The sequence below is a fragment of the Artemia sp. Qi Xiang Cuo genome, chromosome 21 (genome assembly GCF_049724085.1).
Source record: "Artemia sp. Qi Xiang Cuo chromosome 21, ASM4972408v1, whole genome shotgun sequence".
In the NCBI taxonomy this organism is placed as follows: Eukaryota; Metazoa; Arthropoda; class Branchiopoda; order Anostraca; family Artemiidae; genus Artemia; species Artemia sp. Qi Xiang Cuo.
In genome coordinates, this window is record NC_142814.1 from 31,883,465 (window position 1) to 31,899,877 (window position 16,413).

Consider the following 16,413-nt stretch of genomic DNA (forward strand, 5'->3'; position numbering starts at 1 on the left):
CGGAAGACTAATAAAAGAAAGGCCTACTCTGATACTAATATCGTAAACCATATCTTGTTTACGTGCCGCAACTTTTACCTGTGTAAAAATAATGTGTTAATAGACAGTGAAATTGCAAAAAAAATAAAAAGGGCATTGTCAAAAAATATCACTACGGAATATAAAGATGAAACGATGAAGAACAAAGCACCAGCAAACATTACTGGCATTGATCAAACAGTCAATGAATCAAATAATAGCAAAGACGAAAAGCATATTGAGCCTGTTCATGAGACACCAGTAAAAATTGTGTATGATTCAAAATGGAATAATGATTATTCTACTGATTACGAACTAAGAGAAGACAATAACTACAATATCAAGAGAGAACATGGTGAACTATTTTATGGAACAGATTCAAAATATCCAAAGTTAATCATTGATATTAATAATGTATCATAATATATTTTTGTATTAATATTCTACATAGCATTATTTGATTAAAAATATTACATTGTTACGTGTTCATTATTTTTTAGAGTAAGCTAGCATATCAAGCGTTTAGAATGTATATTAAAACATCGGAGATGTAGGAAAAGGAATTTGCGTATATCTATTGTCAGACACACTATTTCCGTAAAATCTGAGCTATTAAGGGTTTTTGACCGTAAACTCTAGTTTTTTGTAAGAAAATTATGGAAATACAATTCTCTGGTTCAAATGTGGAACTTAAGTCTATTTTTGGATCGAAAAATAAAACTATTTCCGTAAAATCTGAGCTAATAAGGCTTTTTCGACCGTAAACTCTAGTTTCTTGTAAGAAAATTATGTAAAATACATTTTTGTACGTATCTTAAAATGACAAAATATCATTCTTGAATTCACCTCTTGGACATACAATACAGAAATTATAAAAAAAATTGTAATTTCCAGACTTCATTTGCAAGCAATAGATAACGAGAGTTCTATGACTCCTCCCCGCAATGACTTCTAAGGGTTTTATGACTCCTCCCCACGATGAATTCAGATGGTTTTAGGAGTCACCCCTCTTAGCCAGAACTCTATTCAAACTTGAGAAAATATATAAAAGTGTTATGATATATTTCTCTACTTAACAACTACATTAAGAGCTAACAAGATGATTGGAATGTATAACAACGAATTTATCGCTTCGAAAAAATCATCTTTTGGTGATGTATTTGAAGGTGTATTTTTGTTATTGTCTATGAAACTAGAGAAAATTGCCTGTTATAATTGTATAGTGAGCTATAATATGTTTGATTGTGATAAAATCTTATGGAGTACTACATTAAACCATATGAACAAACTGGAATTCTATGACAGAGTGATTACACCACCTAATAAAAGTGGTCAGGAACTGAGAAATGTCCAGGCGGAAGTCAGTGAAATTTGCAGCTTTTTCGGGGTTGAAGCACTCTATGTAAAGGGTAATTTACCTACAGATAAAGTCTTAATTCAAAAGTGTGACCCTAGGATTCCACTTTTCAATGTAGAAGAATTTAAGTGTCCTAAATTTGAAGGGGTTTATCATCGTCCTGGAGCCGAGGTCAAGTTATTCGCACACGGGATAGCTAAGGGCATGCCTGATCGTGATAAATACATAAGACATGGTAAAAACTATTCTATATCATGGGACCATCGTTTCTGGATGTCTAAGAGTGAACGTGTGTATGACTATGTGTCATAATATAACTTTGTATTAATATTCTACATAGAAATATCTCACTAAAAATATATTATGCATTACATTGTTATGTGTTCATTATTTTAGAGTAAGCTAGCATATCAAAAATTTAGAATGTCTATTAAAACATTGGAGATGTGAGAAAAGCAATTTGCATACATCTATTGTCAGACACATGGGGTAATATTGACAAAATCTAGGCATCAGAATGAATAAATTCTTTATCAACATCCGTTGTTGGATATGTCATTATGTCATTATGAAAAAATTGTAAGTATGTAGGAAGTAGGTAAGTAAGTAAGTAAGTAACAAAATCTTTCTTTAATTCATATCTTGGTTACACAATACAGAAATTTTATTATAGGAAATTATAAAAAAAAATAGAAGAAACTCTCTATTAAGATTCGTTATCGATTGAAGTCGCTTCCTAGACAGACAATACAGCAATTTCACAAAATATAATTCTAAGAGTGATTAAATTCAATATCAACATCCATTTCTCGGATACATCGGAAAAAGTTGACACAATCAAAGTACCGGAAAGAATAAATTCATTTTCAAAGTTTTTATCGGATACATCAGATAACAGTCATAAAATCCAAGTTCTATTCATTTTGTCTTCATGTGTTGTTACGTTGAATTTAGATTAGACCGGTTTTTCTTTTAATTTTGGCTTCATGTGTTGCTACGTTGAATTTAGATTAGACCAGTTTTTCTTTCTATAGTAGAGACTAGCGTATATTTTTAGAGTAGAAAAAAAATTCTGGTTACTCTGAAGTTGATTGTCTGAAAAGTTTTTTTTTGGGGAGATACACGATTGGCTGAAACAAAAGCAGAACTTTTAAAATCACAACAACTGAAGATCAGTAGATAATTCCGTTTTTTTTTCTGTTAAACACGATTGGCTGAAATAAAAGCGGAACTTTTAAAATCACAACAACTAAAGATCAGTAAATGATTCCTTTGTTTTTTTTGTTGTTGAACACAATTGGTTGAAACAAAAGCAGAACTTTTTAAATCACAACAACTGAAGGTCAGTAAATAATTCCATTGTTTTTTTTGTTAAACACGATTGATTGAAATAAAAGAGGAACTTTTAAAATCACAACAACAGATTAGACCGGTTTTTCTTTTAATTTTGGCTGCATGTGTTGTTACGTTGAATTTAGATTAGACCGGTTTTTATTTCTATAGTAGAGACTAGCGCATATTTTTATAGTAGAAAAAAAAATTCTGGTTAGTCTGAAGTTGATTGTCTGAAAAGTTTTTTTTTGGGGGGGGGAGATACACGATTGGCTGAAACAAAAGCAGAACTTCTAAAATAACAAAAACTGAAGGTCAGTAAATAATTCCGTTGTTTTTTTTTTTTTTTTGTTAAACACGATTGGCTGAAATAAAAGCAGAACTTTTAAAATCACAACAATTAAAGATCAGTAAATTATTACTTTGTTTTTTGTTTTTTTTTTGTTAAAAACAATTGGTTTAAACAAAATTAGAACTTTTAAAATCACAACAACTGAAGGTCAGTAAATAATTCCATTGTTTTTTTTTTGTTAAACACGATTGATTGAAATAAAAGAGGAACTTTTAAAATCACAACAACTGAAGGTCAGTAAATTAAAAAAAAACTAAAATAATGTCATGAAATCAACATGCAAAATCGACATAGCTTTATTTCATTTTTTAAGGTTCATTTAGACGAGGTTACGTGCGCGCACGTAACCTCGTCTACTCCAACCAATTGTGTTTAACAAAAAAAAACAAAAACAAAGGAATCATTTACTGATCTTTAGTTGTTGTGATTTTAAAAGTTCTGCTTTTATTTCAGCCAATCGTGTTTAACAAAAAAAAACAACGGAATTATTTACTGATCTTCAGGTGTTGTGATTTTAGACGTTCTGCTTTTGTTTCAGCCAATCGTGTATCTCCCCCCCAAAAAAAAAACTTTTCAGACAATCAACTTCAGACTAACCAGAATTTTTTTTTCTACTCTAAAAATATGCACGAGTCTCTACTATAGAAAGAAAAACCGGTCTAATCTAAATTCAACGTAACAACACATGAAGCCAAAATTAAAAGAAAAACCGGTCAAATCTGTTGTTGTGATTTTAAAAGTTCCTCTTTTATTTCAATCAATCGTGTTTAACAAAAAAAAACAATGGAATTATTTACTGACCTTCAGTTGTTGTGATTTTAAAAGTTCGGCTTTTGTTTCAACCAATTGTGTTCAACAAAAAAAAGGAATCATTTACTGATCTTTAGTTGTTGTGATTTTAAAGTTCCGCTTTTATTTTAGCCAATCATGTTTAACAAAAAAAACAACAACGGAGTTATCTACTGATCTTCAGTTGTTTTGATTTTAAAAGTTCTGCTTTTGTTTCAGCCAATCGTTTATCTCCCCCAAAAAAAATACTTTTCAGACAATCAACTTCAGACTAACCAGAATTTTTTTTTCTACTCTAAAAATATACGCTGGTCTCTACTATAGAAATAAAAACCGGTCTAATCTAAATTCAACGTAGCAACACATGAAGCCAAAATTAAAAGAAAACCGGTCTAATCTAAATTCAACGTAACAACACATGAAGCCAAAACGAATAGAACTTGGATTTTATGACTTTTATCTGATGTATCCGATAAAAACTTTGAAAATGAATTTATTCTTTCCGGTACTTAGATTGTGTCAACTTTTTCCGATGTATCCGAGAAATGGATGTTGATATTGAATTTAATCACTCTTAAACTTAGATTTTGTGAAATTGCTGTATTGTCTGTCTAGGAAGCGAGTTCAATCGATAACGAATGTTAATAGAGAGTTTCTTCTATTTTTTTTTATAATTTCCTATAATAAAATTTCTGTATTGTGTAACCAAGAGATGAATTCAAGAAAGAGTTTGTTACTTACTTACTTACTTACCTACTTCCTACTTACTTACTTACCATTTTTTCATAATGACATAATGACATATCCAACAACGGATGTTGATAAAGAATTTATTCATTCTGATACCTAGATTTTGTCAATGTTACCCCATGTGTCTGACAATAGATGTATGCAAATTCCTTTTCTCACATCTCCGATGTTTTAATAGACATTCTAAACTTTTGATATGCTAGCTTACTCTAAAAATAATGAACACATAACAATGTAATGCATAATATATTTTTAATGAAATAATACTATGTAGAATATTAATACAAAATTATATTATGACACATAGTCATACACACGTTCACTCTTAAGCATCCAGAAATGATGGCCTCATGATGTAGAATAATTTTTACCATGTCTTATGCATTTATCACGATCAGGCATGTCCTTAGCTATCCCGTGCGCGAAGAACCTGACCTCGTCTTCAGGACGATGATAAACCCCTTCAAATTTAGGACACTTAAATTCTTCTAGATTGAAAAGTGGAATCCTAGGGTCACACTTTTGAATTAAGACTTTATCTGTAGGTACATTACTCTTTACATAGAGTGCTTCAACCCCGAAAAAGCTGCAAATTTCACTGACTTCCTCCTGGACATTTCTCAGTTCCTGACCACTATTATTAAGTGGTGTAATCACTCTATCGTAGAATCCCAGTCTGTTCATATGATGTAATGTAGTACTCCACAAGCTTTTATCATACTCAAACATGTTATAGTTCACCATCCAATGATAACAGTCAATTTCTTCGAGTTCCATTGACAATAATAAAAATGAACATTCAAATATAACACCACAAGATGATTTTTTCAAACCGATAAATTCTGTGTCATACAGTCCTATCATCTTGGAAGCTATTAATGTAGTTGTTAAGAAGAGAAATAGATCATCAAACTTTTATACCTTCGCTCAAGGTTGAATGAAGTTATGGCTAGGGGGATGACTCCTAAAACCATCTGAATTCATTGTGGGGAGGAGTCATAAAACCCTTAAAAGTCATTGCGGGGAGGAGTCATAGAACTCTCGGTATCTATTGCTTGCAAATGAAGTCTGGAAATTACAAATTTTTTTATAATTTCTATATTGTGTGTCCAAGAGGTGAATTCAAGAATGATATTTTGTCATTTTAAGATACGTACAAAAATGTATTTTACATAATTTTCTTACAAGAAACTAGAGTTTACGGTCGAAAAAGCCTTATTAGCTCAGATTTTACGGAAATAGTTTTATTTTTCGATCCAAAAATCGACTTAAGTTTCACATTTGAACCAGAGAATTGTATTTCCATAATTTTCTTACAAAAAACTAGAGTTTACGGTCAAAAACCCTTAATAGCTCAGATTTTACGGAAATAGTGTGTCTGACAATAGATGTACGCAAATTGCTTTTCCTACATCTCCGATGTTTTAGCATACATTCTAAACGCTTGATATGCTAGCTTACTCTAAAAAATAATGAACACCTAACAATGTAATATTTTTAATCAAATAATGCTATGTAGAATATTAATACAAAAATATATTATGATACATTATTAATATCAATGACTAACTTTGGATATTTTGAATCTGTTCCATAAAATAGTTCACCATGTTCTCTCCTGATATTGTAGTTATTGTCTTCTCTTAGTTCGTAATCAGTAGAACAATCATTATTCCATTTTGAATCATACAAAATTTTTACTGGTGTCTCATGAACAGGCTCAATATGCTTTTCGTCTTTGCTATTATTTGATTCATTGACTGTTTGATCAATGCCAGTAATGTTTGCTGGTGCTTTGTTCTTCATCGTTTCATCTTTATATTCCGTAGTGATATTTTTTGACAATGCCATTTGTATTTTTCTTGCAATTTTACTGTCTATTAACACATTATTTTTACACAGGTAGCAGTTTCGGCACGTAAACAAGATATGGTTTACGATATTATTAGCAGAGTAGGCCTTTCTTTTATTAGCCTTCCGTTGAATGCTAATACCCGAAAGCTGATGATTGGATGTATCCGTAGGTAATGTGTTACCTGCAGCAGTAGCAAGGAGTTGTCCCCTATCATCAAGAATTATTTTTCTGTTAGCATTCTCTTTGAGTGCAATCATCTCTGGAGATCTCAATCTCGCATAACCACCATCATAAGAGTTGAAATTTTTCGGTATCCCAAAGAAATTTAATTCCTTACTGTCATGACAATGCATGCATACATTTCCAATAGTGCTACCACTTATACTTGTTTCATAGTTTAAATACTTCTCCTTGTCGGCATTCAATGCTACAATAACCTTTTTATGTGAACACGCTCTATTAAAATGTTCCATCTTCACCTTCTTTTTTAAAAGATATGACTTATGTGTTTATTGTTCCACTGTGTAAAAAATACTGATTTAATACATGCAGTAGACTAGGTAGTGACGATAAGCAGTCATAGAATACCAGTGGGAAAGCCACATCGTGTCTCTGACCAATCATAGAGCACAATTGTTAGAACCGTAAGCATACTTTGACATTTTAAGATAGATACAAAAAGAAAAAAATAAATAAAGTTGAAAAATTTCGAAGTTTAAAAAAAATAGTTTGTTTTTATGAAAAAAATATTGAATTATTAGTTCAGATTTTACGGATATAGTTTTATTTTCAATCCAAAAAAGGACTTAAGTTTCACATTTGAACCAGAGAATTGTATTTTCCATAATTTTCTTTCAACAAACTAGAGTTACAGTCAAAAACCCTTATTAGCTCAGATTTTACAGATATAGTTTTATTTTTCGATCAATAAATGGACTTAAGTTTCACCTATGAACCAGAGAATTGAATTTTCCATAGTTTTCTTACAAAAAACTATAGTTTACGGTCAAAAACGCTTATTAGCTCAGATTTTACGGAAACAGTTTATTTTTTCGATCCAAAAATGGACTTAAGTTTCACATTTGAACCAGAGAATTGTATTTTCCATAATTTTCTTGCAAAAAACTAGAGTTTACGGTCAAAAACCCATATTAACTCAGATTTTACAGAAATAGTTAATTTTTTCGATCCTAAAAAGGACTTAAGTTTCACATTTGAACCAGAGAATTGTATTTTCCATAATTTTCTTGCAAAAAACTAGAGTTTACGGTCAAAAACCCTAATTAGCTCAGATTCCCCCCCCCCCCAAAAAAAAATACTTTTCAGACATTTCTTGTTAAAACTTTATTTTCAACTAATTCATCCGGGTTTTCGAAAGCAATTCATGCCAGAGTACAGCACTATAACCAGTATAAGACATCCACTCTGTCATCGCCCCCCCCCCCCAAAAAAAAACATACTTTTCAGATATTTCTTGTTAAAACTTTATTTTCAACTAATTCATTTGGGTTTTTCACAAGAAATTCGTACCACAGTACAGCACTATTACTAGTCTAAGACATCTACATCTAAGACATCCACTCAGTCATCGCCCCATCCCCAACGGCTACAAACTGATAAGAATCTTGATATCTGCTATAAAAAACACTTCATTCTAAACAAATTGTAAATACAAAAAGATTAATAGGGCCTTAATTTAGGTATCTGACTATCGCGTAATGACTACGAACTGCTAAGAATCTTGATATTTGCTATAAAAAACACTTCATTCTAAACAAATTGTAGGTACAAAAGGATTTATAGGCCCTTAATTTAGGTATCTGACTATCTCGTAATGGCTACGAACTGCTAAGAATCTTGATATCTGCTATAAAAAATACTTAATTCTAAACAAATTTTACGAACAAAAAGATTTATAGGCCCTTAATTTAGGTATCTGACTATCTCGTAATGGCTACGAACTGCTAAGAATCTTGATATCTGCTATAAAAAACACTTCATTCTAAACAAATTGTAGGTACAAAAATATTTATAGGCCCTTAATTTAGGTATCTGACTATCTCGTAATGGCTACTAACTGCTAAGAATCTTGATATCTCCTATAAAAAACACTTCATTCTAAACAAATTGTAAATACAAAAAGATTAATAGGCCCTTAATTTAGGGTTCTGGCTATCTCATAATAGCTAAGAACTGCTAAGAATCTTGATATCTGCTATAAAAAACACTTCATTCTAAACAAATTTTAGGTAGAAAAGGATTTATAGGCCCTTAATTTAGGTATCTGACTATCTCGTAATGCCTACAAACTGCTAAGAATCTTGATATCTGCTATAAAAAACACTTCATTCTTAACAAATTGTACGAACAAAAATATTTATAGGCCCTTAATTTAGGTATCTGACTATCTCGCAATTGCTACGAACTGCTAAGAATCTTGATATCTGCTATAAAAAAAACACTTCATTCTAAACAAATTGTAGGTACAAAAATATTTATAGGCCCTTAATTTAGGTATCTGACTATCTCGTAATGGCTACGAACTGCTAAGAATCTTGATATCTGCTATAAAAAACACTTCATTCTAAACAAATTGTAAATACAAAAAGATTTATAGGCCCTTAATTTAGGTATCTGACTATCTCTTAATAGCTAAGAACTGCTAAGAATCATGATATCTGCTATAAAAAACACCTCATTCTAAACAAATTGTAGGTACAAAAAGATTTATAGGCCCTTAATTTAGGTGTCTGACTATCTCGTAATGCCTACAAACTGCTAAGAATCTTGATATGTGCTATAAAAAACACTTCATTCTAAACAAATTGTAGGTACAAAAAGATTTATAGGCCCTTAATTTAGGTATCTGACTATCTCGTAATGGCTACGAACTGCTAAGAATCTAGATATCTGCTATAAAAAACACTTCATTCTAAACAAATTTTAGGTAAAAAAAAGATTTATAGGCCCTTAATTTAGGTATCTGACTATCTCGTAATGGCTACAAACTGCTAAGAATCTTGATATCTGCTATAAAAAACACTTCATTCTAAACAAATTGTAAATACAAAAAGATTAATAGGCCCTTAATTTAGGTATCTGACTATCGCGTAATGACTACGAACTGCTAAGAATCTTGATATCTGCTATAAAGGGTTTTTAATTGAGTACATTATAGCTTGCCAAGTTTTTTTAAAAAACAACTAATGAAGTTATCATATGGAGTAACCGCCAGCTTTTTCTAACCGTTTGACACACAAAAAATGAGTGTCACAATAGAAAACCTGTCTGCCAAGGCATGTAGGGTTCATAGTAATAGGTGACTGGCCCTTGTAAGGCATATTACGCAATCACTACCAGAATATATAGATGCATTACTACTCGCATATGAATTAAGCTCAAGCTGCAAAAATTCGGTTGATCCGTGCAAAAATGAGTTAAGTCTTGAGACAATGCAAAAGCAAGGTCATATCCTCACTCAGTGCAATAACGAACTAACTCAAAACTGCATAATTTAAGTTACCTGTAGCAAAAATCAACTTTTTCTTGTTTTGATCTGAAACCATGCTAACACCAGATTTGTCACTTAAACGGCCGAATTCTTGACCCAGCAGAAAACAAGAGATAAGTCACGACTTGGTCCAAAAACAAGCTAAGCTCTAATCCGATGCAAAGGCACACTAAGTCCTTATGTCCGAGTTCTGATCACCAGCTAAGTCCAGGCCTAGTGTAAAAATGAGCCGAATCCGTGGAGAAATGAGTAAAGTCCTGACTCGGTGCAGAAACAAGCCCCAAGCCCTTACACGGTGCAAAAGTGAGCTACGTCTGGCTCGGTGCAAAAATATACCAAGTCAAAACTGCAAAAAAATTGTTTGCTAAAGGACTTAAGTTCATAATTTTGATACAACTCAGTTGAATCCAAAATGTAATCAGAGGTTTTTCATTCCAGCTCTTACGATTTTTGTGAATATTTTGTCTATTGTGCTCAAAATTTTTGTATTTCAGATGAAAATGCTCCAAAAATTATTATTTAAGAACTGTGCGTGCTAGAAAAAAAATATGATTATGAAATAGAAACTTACAATCGAGAACCATCTTTTTGAATTTGTAATTTTCCATTTATTTGAAAGGCCAAAATACCCAGATTTTGTGAACAATTCTTCGAAAGTCTTAGGCAAGTGAAAATTTGCAGAGCACTTTCCAATGCTGAGTGAAAGATCCTATTAGAATAACATATCTTGGTTATCGAGTCGAAAGCTGCATCCAATAGGGAAGCTATTAGGAAAATAGTAATTTGCCAAGGCTTAAACCTCAAATTCATTAAATTTTCATTAAAATGTATTTCAAAAATAAAGAAGAAAGGGAAGAAACTACACCTTTTAAGGATGTCATCATCTTTCTTAAAAGTTATCTGGTTGAATTTTCCTCCAGAGAAGTAGCAAGAATAGTAAATTTCTACCACAAGATACTTTTTTTCTTCCACGAATGTATAACAGTTCGACGGCTTTTCCAGATTATTATCTAGAATGAGAATAAAAGTGACCTAAGTATCTGATAAATAAAGAAGAAATGAGAAAGTTTGAATGGAAAATATATTATTTTAATAAAAAGAAAGTCTTGTGCGAAAAATAAAAAAGAGGCACACAAAAAGAGAGAGAGAAAAAAGAGAGAGAGAATGACTCTCCAATCTACAAATTTTTTGCTTTTGGGGCCGGTGAGGTCTGGAGACCCCTTTAAGGCGCTTTCTTGTAAGTTTTGATTTTTAGTTTAAATTCATCATGCTCCATAAATTGGCTCTCATGCCGTGTTGGTCTGGGAAAGGCTAGTATCAGGACCTGAGGCAGCATGGAGCATTGTCTAGAGGGTTACATTAAATCGAGAGTGGGCTAGAGTACAGCAATTCATAATTGACTAGCCCATTGATTCAATATCCAGGAAGTGCGAACAATATGAATGGAAAGGACTGTCAATTATTTGTGCTATGGGTCTCTAATCTCAGTCAGTGTGAAAAGTATTAAGAGGACCATGAGGGGGGAGGAGAAATTTCACCTAAAACGTTCTTAAGAGTGTAATCAGCAACTTCTTAAAGTTTCTTGGCCGGTGAGGCCTGGAAGCTCATTTAAGGTGCTTTCTTTTTAGTTCTAATTTTTAGTGCGAAATTCATCATGCTCCATGAGTTTGCTCTCGTATCGTGGTGGTTCAAGAAAGGCCAGTATCAGGACCTGAGGCAGCATGGAGTGTTGTTTAGAGAGCTACATTAAATCGAGGATAGCTAAAGAGTTTGATATATAACTTCCAGATTCTAACAATTTCTTCTTGAATAGCCACCACAGTAAACTATATATTAAAATCAAATTTTGCTTTTAATAGAAGCAAAAATTTAATTTAAAATTAAAAATGATTAGGAATTAATTTGACGAAAAGGGTGACCCACTTTGTAAAAATTGAAATTCGTTTCATACACCCTATTTGTTTGTAGGTGACTTTGTTTGTAGGAACGTGGTGCATTCTCGTAGTTTTTAAATTTTAACCTTGAGGCGCACCGAGAGCAATAAATACTGTCTGCTAGAGGTGAATTATACAGCTGAAATGGGGGAAGGGTATTTAAATAGGATACCATGATTTAAAATATTTATCTTGGCTCTAGCAATTGCTGCAACCTAGTAAAGAGTGAATCACAGCCCATAGTAACCGAAAGTTTAAAACGCGTTTTGAAAAAAAAAGTGTTTAGTGGGAAAAATGTTTCATTTAAAGGTGATTCAGTAACAATAATTACTATAAAGATTCATATTAATACTAAAGGCTTAATACAGAAACAAATTTTCAGGGAATTCGGTAAAGGAGCCAGAAAGACCTAAAAAATGGGGGCAGATTGAAATGAACAGCGCACCATTGGAATGATCATAGTAAAAAAAAGTCCCTAGCCGGATGTTTTAAGCCCCCCCCCCTATCTTAAAAAAAACAGGAAAAGTGGAGTTTTGCATAAGTAGCAGTGATGTGTTTCGTTTATTAGCAGGCTACAAAAAAATTGTAGAGATGTTCAATGACTCATTTAAAAGCTTTCGATCATACTTACATTTTTTTTCTAAATTTGTTTTGATAAAGCCACCGTAAAGTACCATATAGAACAAAAGACGGCCCTCTTTGGTGTCATTTCTGGAGAATAAAATATGTTAAGCATAATAAGGGTACCATTACAAAGTCCATGACTGCAAACCCTTAATTGGAGGTTTACAACCCTCCCACTTGTTTACTCCTTGTTAGGCAACTTAGTACGCGAAAACTAAAGACCGCGTTTTGAAAAAAATACCTAATGAAAAAAACATTTAAGTGTGTTTCAAAAACAGCAACTTTGCTTTGTGTTTATACTGATTTTAAATTGTTAATTAAATGATAAAACAAGTTTTTTTTAACTGAATGTAAGGAGCGACATTAAAAATTAAAACAAACAGATATTATTCCTTTTTTGAAAGGGGCTGTCCCCTCTTCAACGCCTCGCTCTTTACGCTAAAGTTTGAGTCTGTCTCACAACATTATTTTTCAAAACAATAAAAAACTTCAGCGTAAAGGGCGAGGCACTGAGGAGAAGACAGTCCCTTTGATATACGGAATGATTTCTTATTGATGTCGCTCTTTACCTTCAGTTAAAAAAAACTTGTTTTTTATTTAATTTCTGATCGTTTTTCAAATAATGCAGGTTTTGATTTTGGCTCACCGTACATGAATAATTCGAAATTTGTATATTAATTTGACTTTTTTTGGCTAAATGACTTTCTTAAAAGTTGTTTAATTTTATTTACGAACGTGTTTATTAGTAATAAATATACGTAACTTACGAATTAACTTACGTAACGAACTTCTATATTCGAATATTTTTATTACGTATATTACGGGGGTTCCCCCTCCTAGTCAATACCTCGCTCTTTACGCTAAAGTTCGAATTATTTCCAATTCTTTAACAATGGCCCCTTAATCACAAAGGCCGTTAATTAGAATAAATAGCTCTTATGAAAGTACTAAAAAAAACTATAGCGTAAAGAGCGAGGTATTGACTAGGGGTGAACCCAGTCACATACACAATAGTTTCTGCTCGTTTTAAGTTTTGATGTTGAAAAGTTTTCAGTTGAAAAGTTTTTCAGTTGAAAACTTTTTTTTATTATTATATAGTTTCTGATCGTTTTTTTTAAATAATGCTGGGAAATTCGGCGCCCCTTCATAGCAATGTCCCTTTCCCCATGAAAACTTCCTCCATGGAAAGATCTCCCACGTAACCCACCCCCCCCCCCCCAATACCAGAAAAAATTTCCCCTGAAAAAGTATGTATACTTCCCAATAAGGTCTAAGGTCATTGTATTTTTCTACTGTTCACCCGTACCTTTTCTACCGTAATGTCGTTTGGTCGAGTACTTTCCCGACACATCTTCTTCCGCTTCGTGCGATGCAGAACTCAGCTACAAGAGTGCTTTGTGGTGATAAAAAAGGTGCATCAGTGAGGAGATATGTTGAACGACCTATTCTGCCTTTACACGGAGTTTCTAAATTTTGTTCAGCTTTGTTTTTGTTTAAATATGAGCGTGGATTATTGCCACAATGTTTCGGTCAAATGTTCGTGGCTGGATGTAATGTCAATGAATACTCAACCAGAACGGCATCCCAGATAAGACCATTCTTCTCTATCCATCATGTGGGAAATTGTGATCATGTGGGACCGGGGTTTTATAGTAGTTTACCAAATGAATTATTAGTTGATGAAAATATTGCTAGTTTTAGGAGTAGGTTAAAACCTATTTGTTTTGGTGAGTATAATGTTTCTTAGCGATTTTCTCTTGAGGGGTCTCTCAGTTGTATTTTGGTTATTTTTTATTGTGGTTGTGTGAGGGTGGTAGTGAGAGAACGGGGATAATTAGTTATGTTTTTTTTTTTAGGGGTTGCACTAAGTTAGAGGAGGTTGTGCCGTGCTTTATTTTTCTCTCTCTCTTTTCTTTTTTTATTTATTTATTGTTTTACGTTTTTGATAGCGATGTATATATCAGGGTTACTTTTGAAGGGTGTATAGCCTAAACAAGTTTGCTTCTGGTGGTTGATTTATTTATTTGTTTGATTTAAATAAAACCCTTATCACTTGTCAGTTAATAACCAATACTATTTGTAAACATTGGGCAAAGGTCATAAATTGCAGCCCTTCCCCTGGAGACTTTGGGGGATCAAGTCATCCTAAAAGACATAATTATTATATATTTTCGACCTTCTTGAAAAAAATGGCTATTTCAAAATTTTGATAAGGTGAAACTGGGAAAAAATGACCGTGGGAGGGGGCCTAGCTGCCTTCCATTTTTTGGTCTCTTTAAAATGACACTAGAAGTTTTAGTTTTCCGTTCAAATGAACCCTCCCACGATATTCTAGGACCACTGGGTCGATACGATCACCCCTGGGAAAAAAAACAACAGAAAAACAAACAAACACGCATCCGTGGTCTTTCTTCTGGCAAAAAAATACAAAATTCCACATTTTTTCAGATAGGAGCTTGAAACCTCTACAGTATGGTTCTCTGATACGCTGAATCTGATGGTGTTATTTTCATTAAGGTTGTATGACATTTAAGGGGTGTCTCCCCTTTTTTCGGAAATAAGGCAAATTTTCTCAGGTGTTTAAGTTTTGGTGGGTAGGGCTAAACTTTATGAAACTGATATATTTGAAATAAGCATAAAAATATGATTCTTTTGATGTATCTATTGGTATCGAATTCTTTTTATAGAGTTTCGGTTACTATTGAGCCGGGTCGTTTCTTTCTTTCAGTTCGTTACCACGAAATGTTTGATTACGAAAACAATTTTTCAGAAAATTAAAAAAAATAGCTTGAAACACTGATGTGTCTATTTTTTCTTTCTTTTTTTCAGCACTAATGGTGCACTAAAAAAGTTCTAGTTTATCAACAAAAAAAAAAAAAATTCTGGTTATCGCAAATTTTTAACATGCTATTCAGATGGCACAAATTAATTTCCTGTGGTACAATTTCAACTCGAAAATGGGTACAGTGTATTTCAAAGCGTCGGCAACGCCGATGCTCACATCTATTTGCTTAGTATAAATTTGCATTTGCAAAGCCATCATAAAGTGACCTGTGGCACCAAACATGGGACTTTTAGTGTCATTTAGGAAGTGAATAGGCTTGGAAGCATCAACAATGTTCTGTCGAAATCTCGTTGGTCAAAAATCCTTAGCTCGATACTTAAAATCCCCCTCTTGAATACTCCCTTTCCCAGTACCCTTAGAAAGTGAAAATAAAAGAAAAGGTTTAAAGAATATCCGCCTGGTGAAAAAAAAATGTTTTCATTCAAATTCCAAGGTGATTCAGGAACGATGATAAATGCTATTTTTGTTTAACCTGACAGTAAAAGTTAATTACGAAAATACATTTTTGGAAATTCTGAAAAGGAGCTGAGACTCTGACTCGTGTCCATTTTTTAGTTCTTTTTCTCCTGCGGTCACGAGAGAAAAAAAAACAATTAGTTTTTAGGATTGTACATATGCAAGGAAATATCACGAGTCAGTTTATTTGAGCTAGTTTTGCAGATACATATTACATAAACTGCGGAGAATCGTTTTTGTTCACTTAAGTTTCAAGTGCACTTTTTGCTTCCATTATTTTTTTATTAAATTAATCTTTGATCAAAAGCGGGTATAATATAATGAGTTATCTACTTAATGAAATGCCTTCCGAAAAGAGTCTTCGGATGTTGCGAAAAAATTAAATCCCCAGTTCAAAAACTAATTATGAGAACATATAATCGAAGTTTAAACCACCTTGAATCAAATTTGAGAATAAGTTCGTCTTTCCCCGTCAAAAAAGTTAGTGCTTTCGAAACTAGATTAAAGAAAAGAAGTTGGTGTTTTCCCTCATTAAATGGCAGTTTCAAGATCCTTATCATAACTCACTAATTTGTTTCACATCCTGTGAA

At 32.7% G+C, this 16,413-nt stretch overlaps 1 protein-coding gene across 1 annotated transcript in view; it reads right to left on the bottom strand.

Moving 5' to 3' along the window:
- The window catches only part of LOC148939452 (uncharacterized), a 50,411-nt gene that overhangs the window by 31,698 nt on the left and 2,300 nt on the right, over window positions 1-16,413 (bottom strand). Inside the window, exon 2 of the mRNA XM_089106878.1 lies at window positions 10,830-10,974. Coding sequence (XP_088963004.1) covers window positions 10,830-10,974 — 145 coding nt within the window. The remainder of the gene's footprint in view (window positions 1-10,829; window positions 10,975-16,413) is intronic.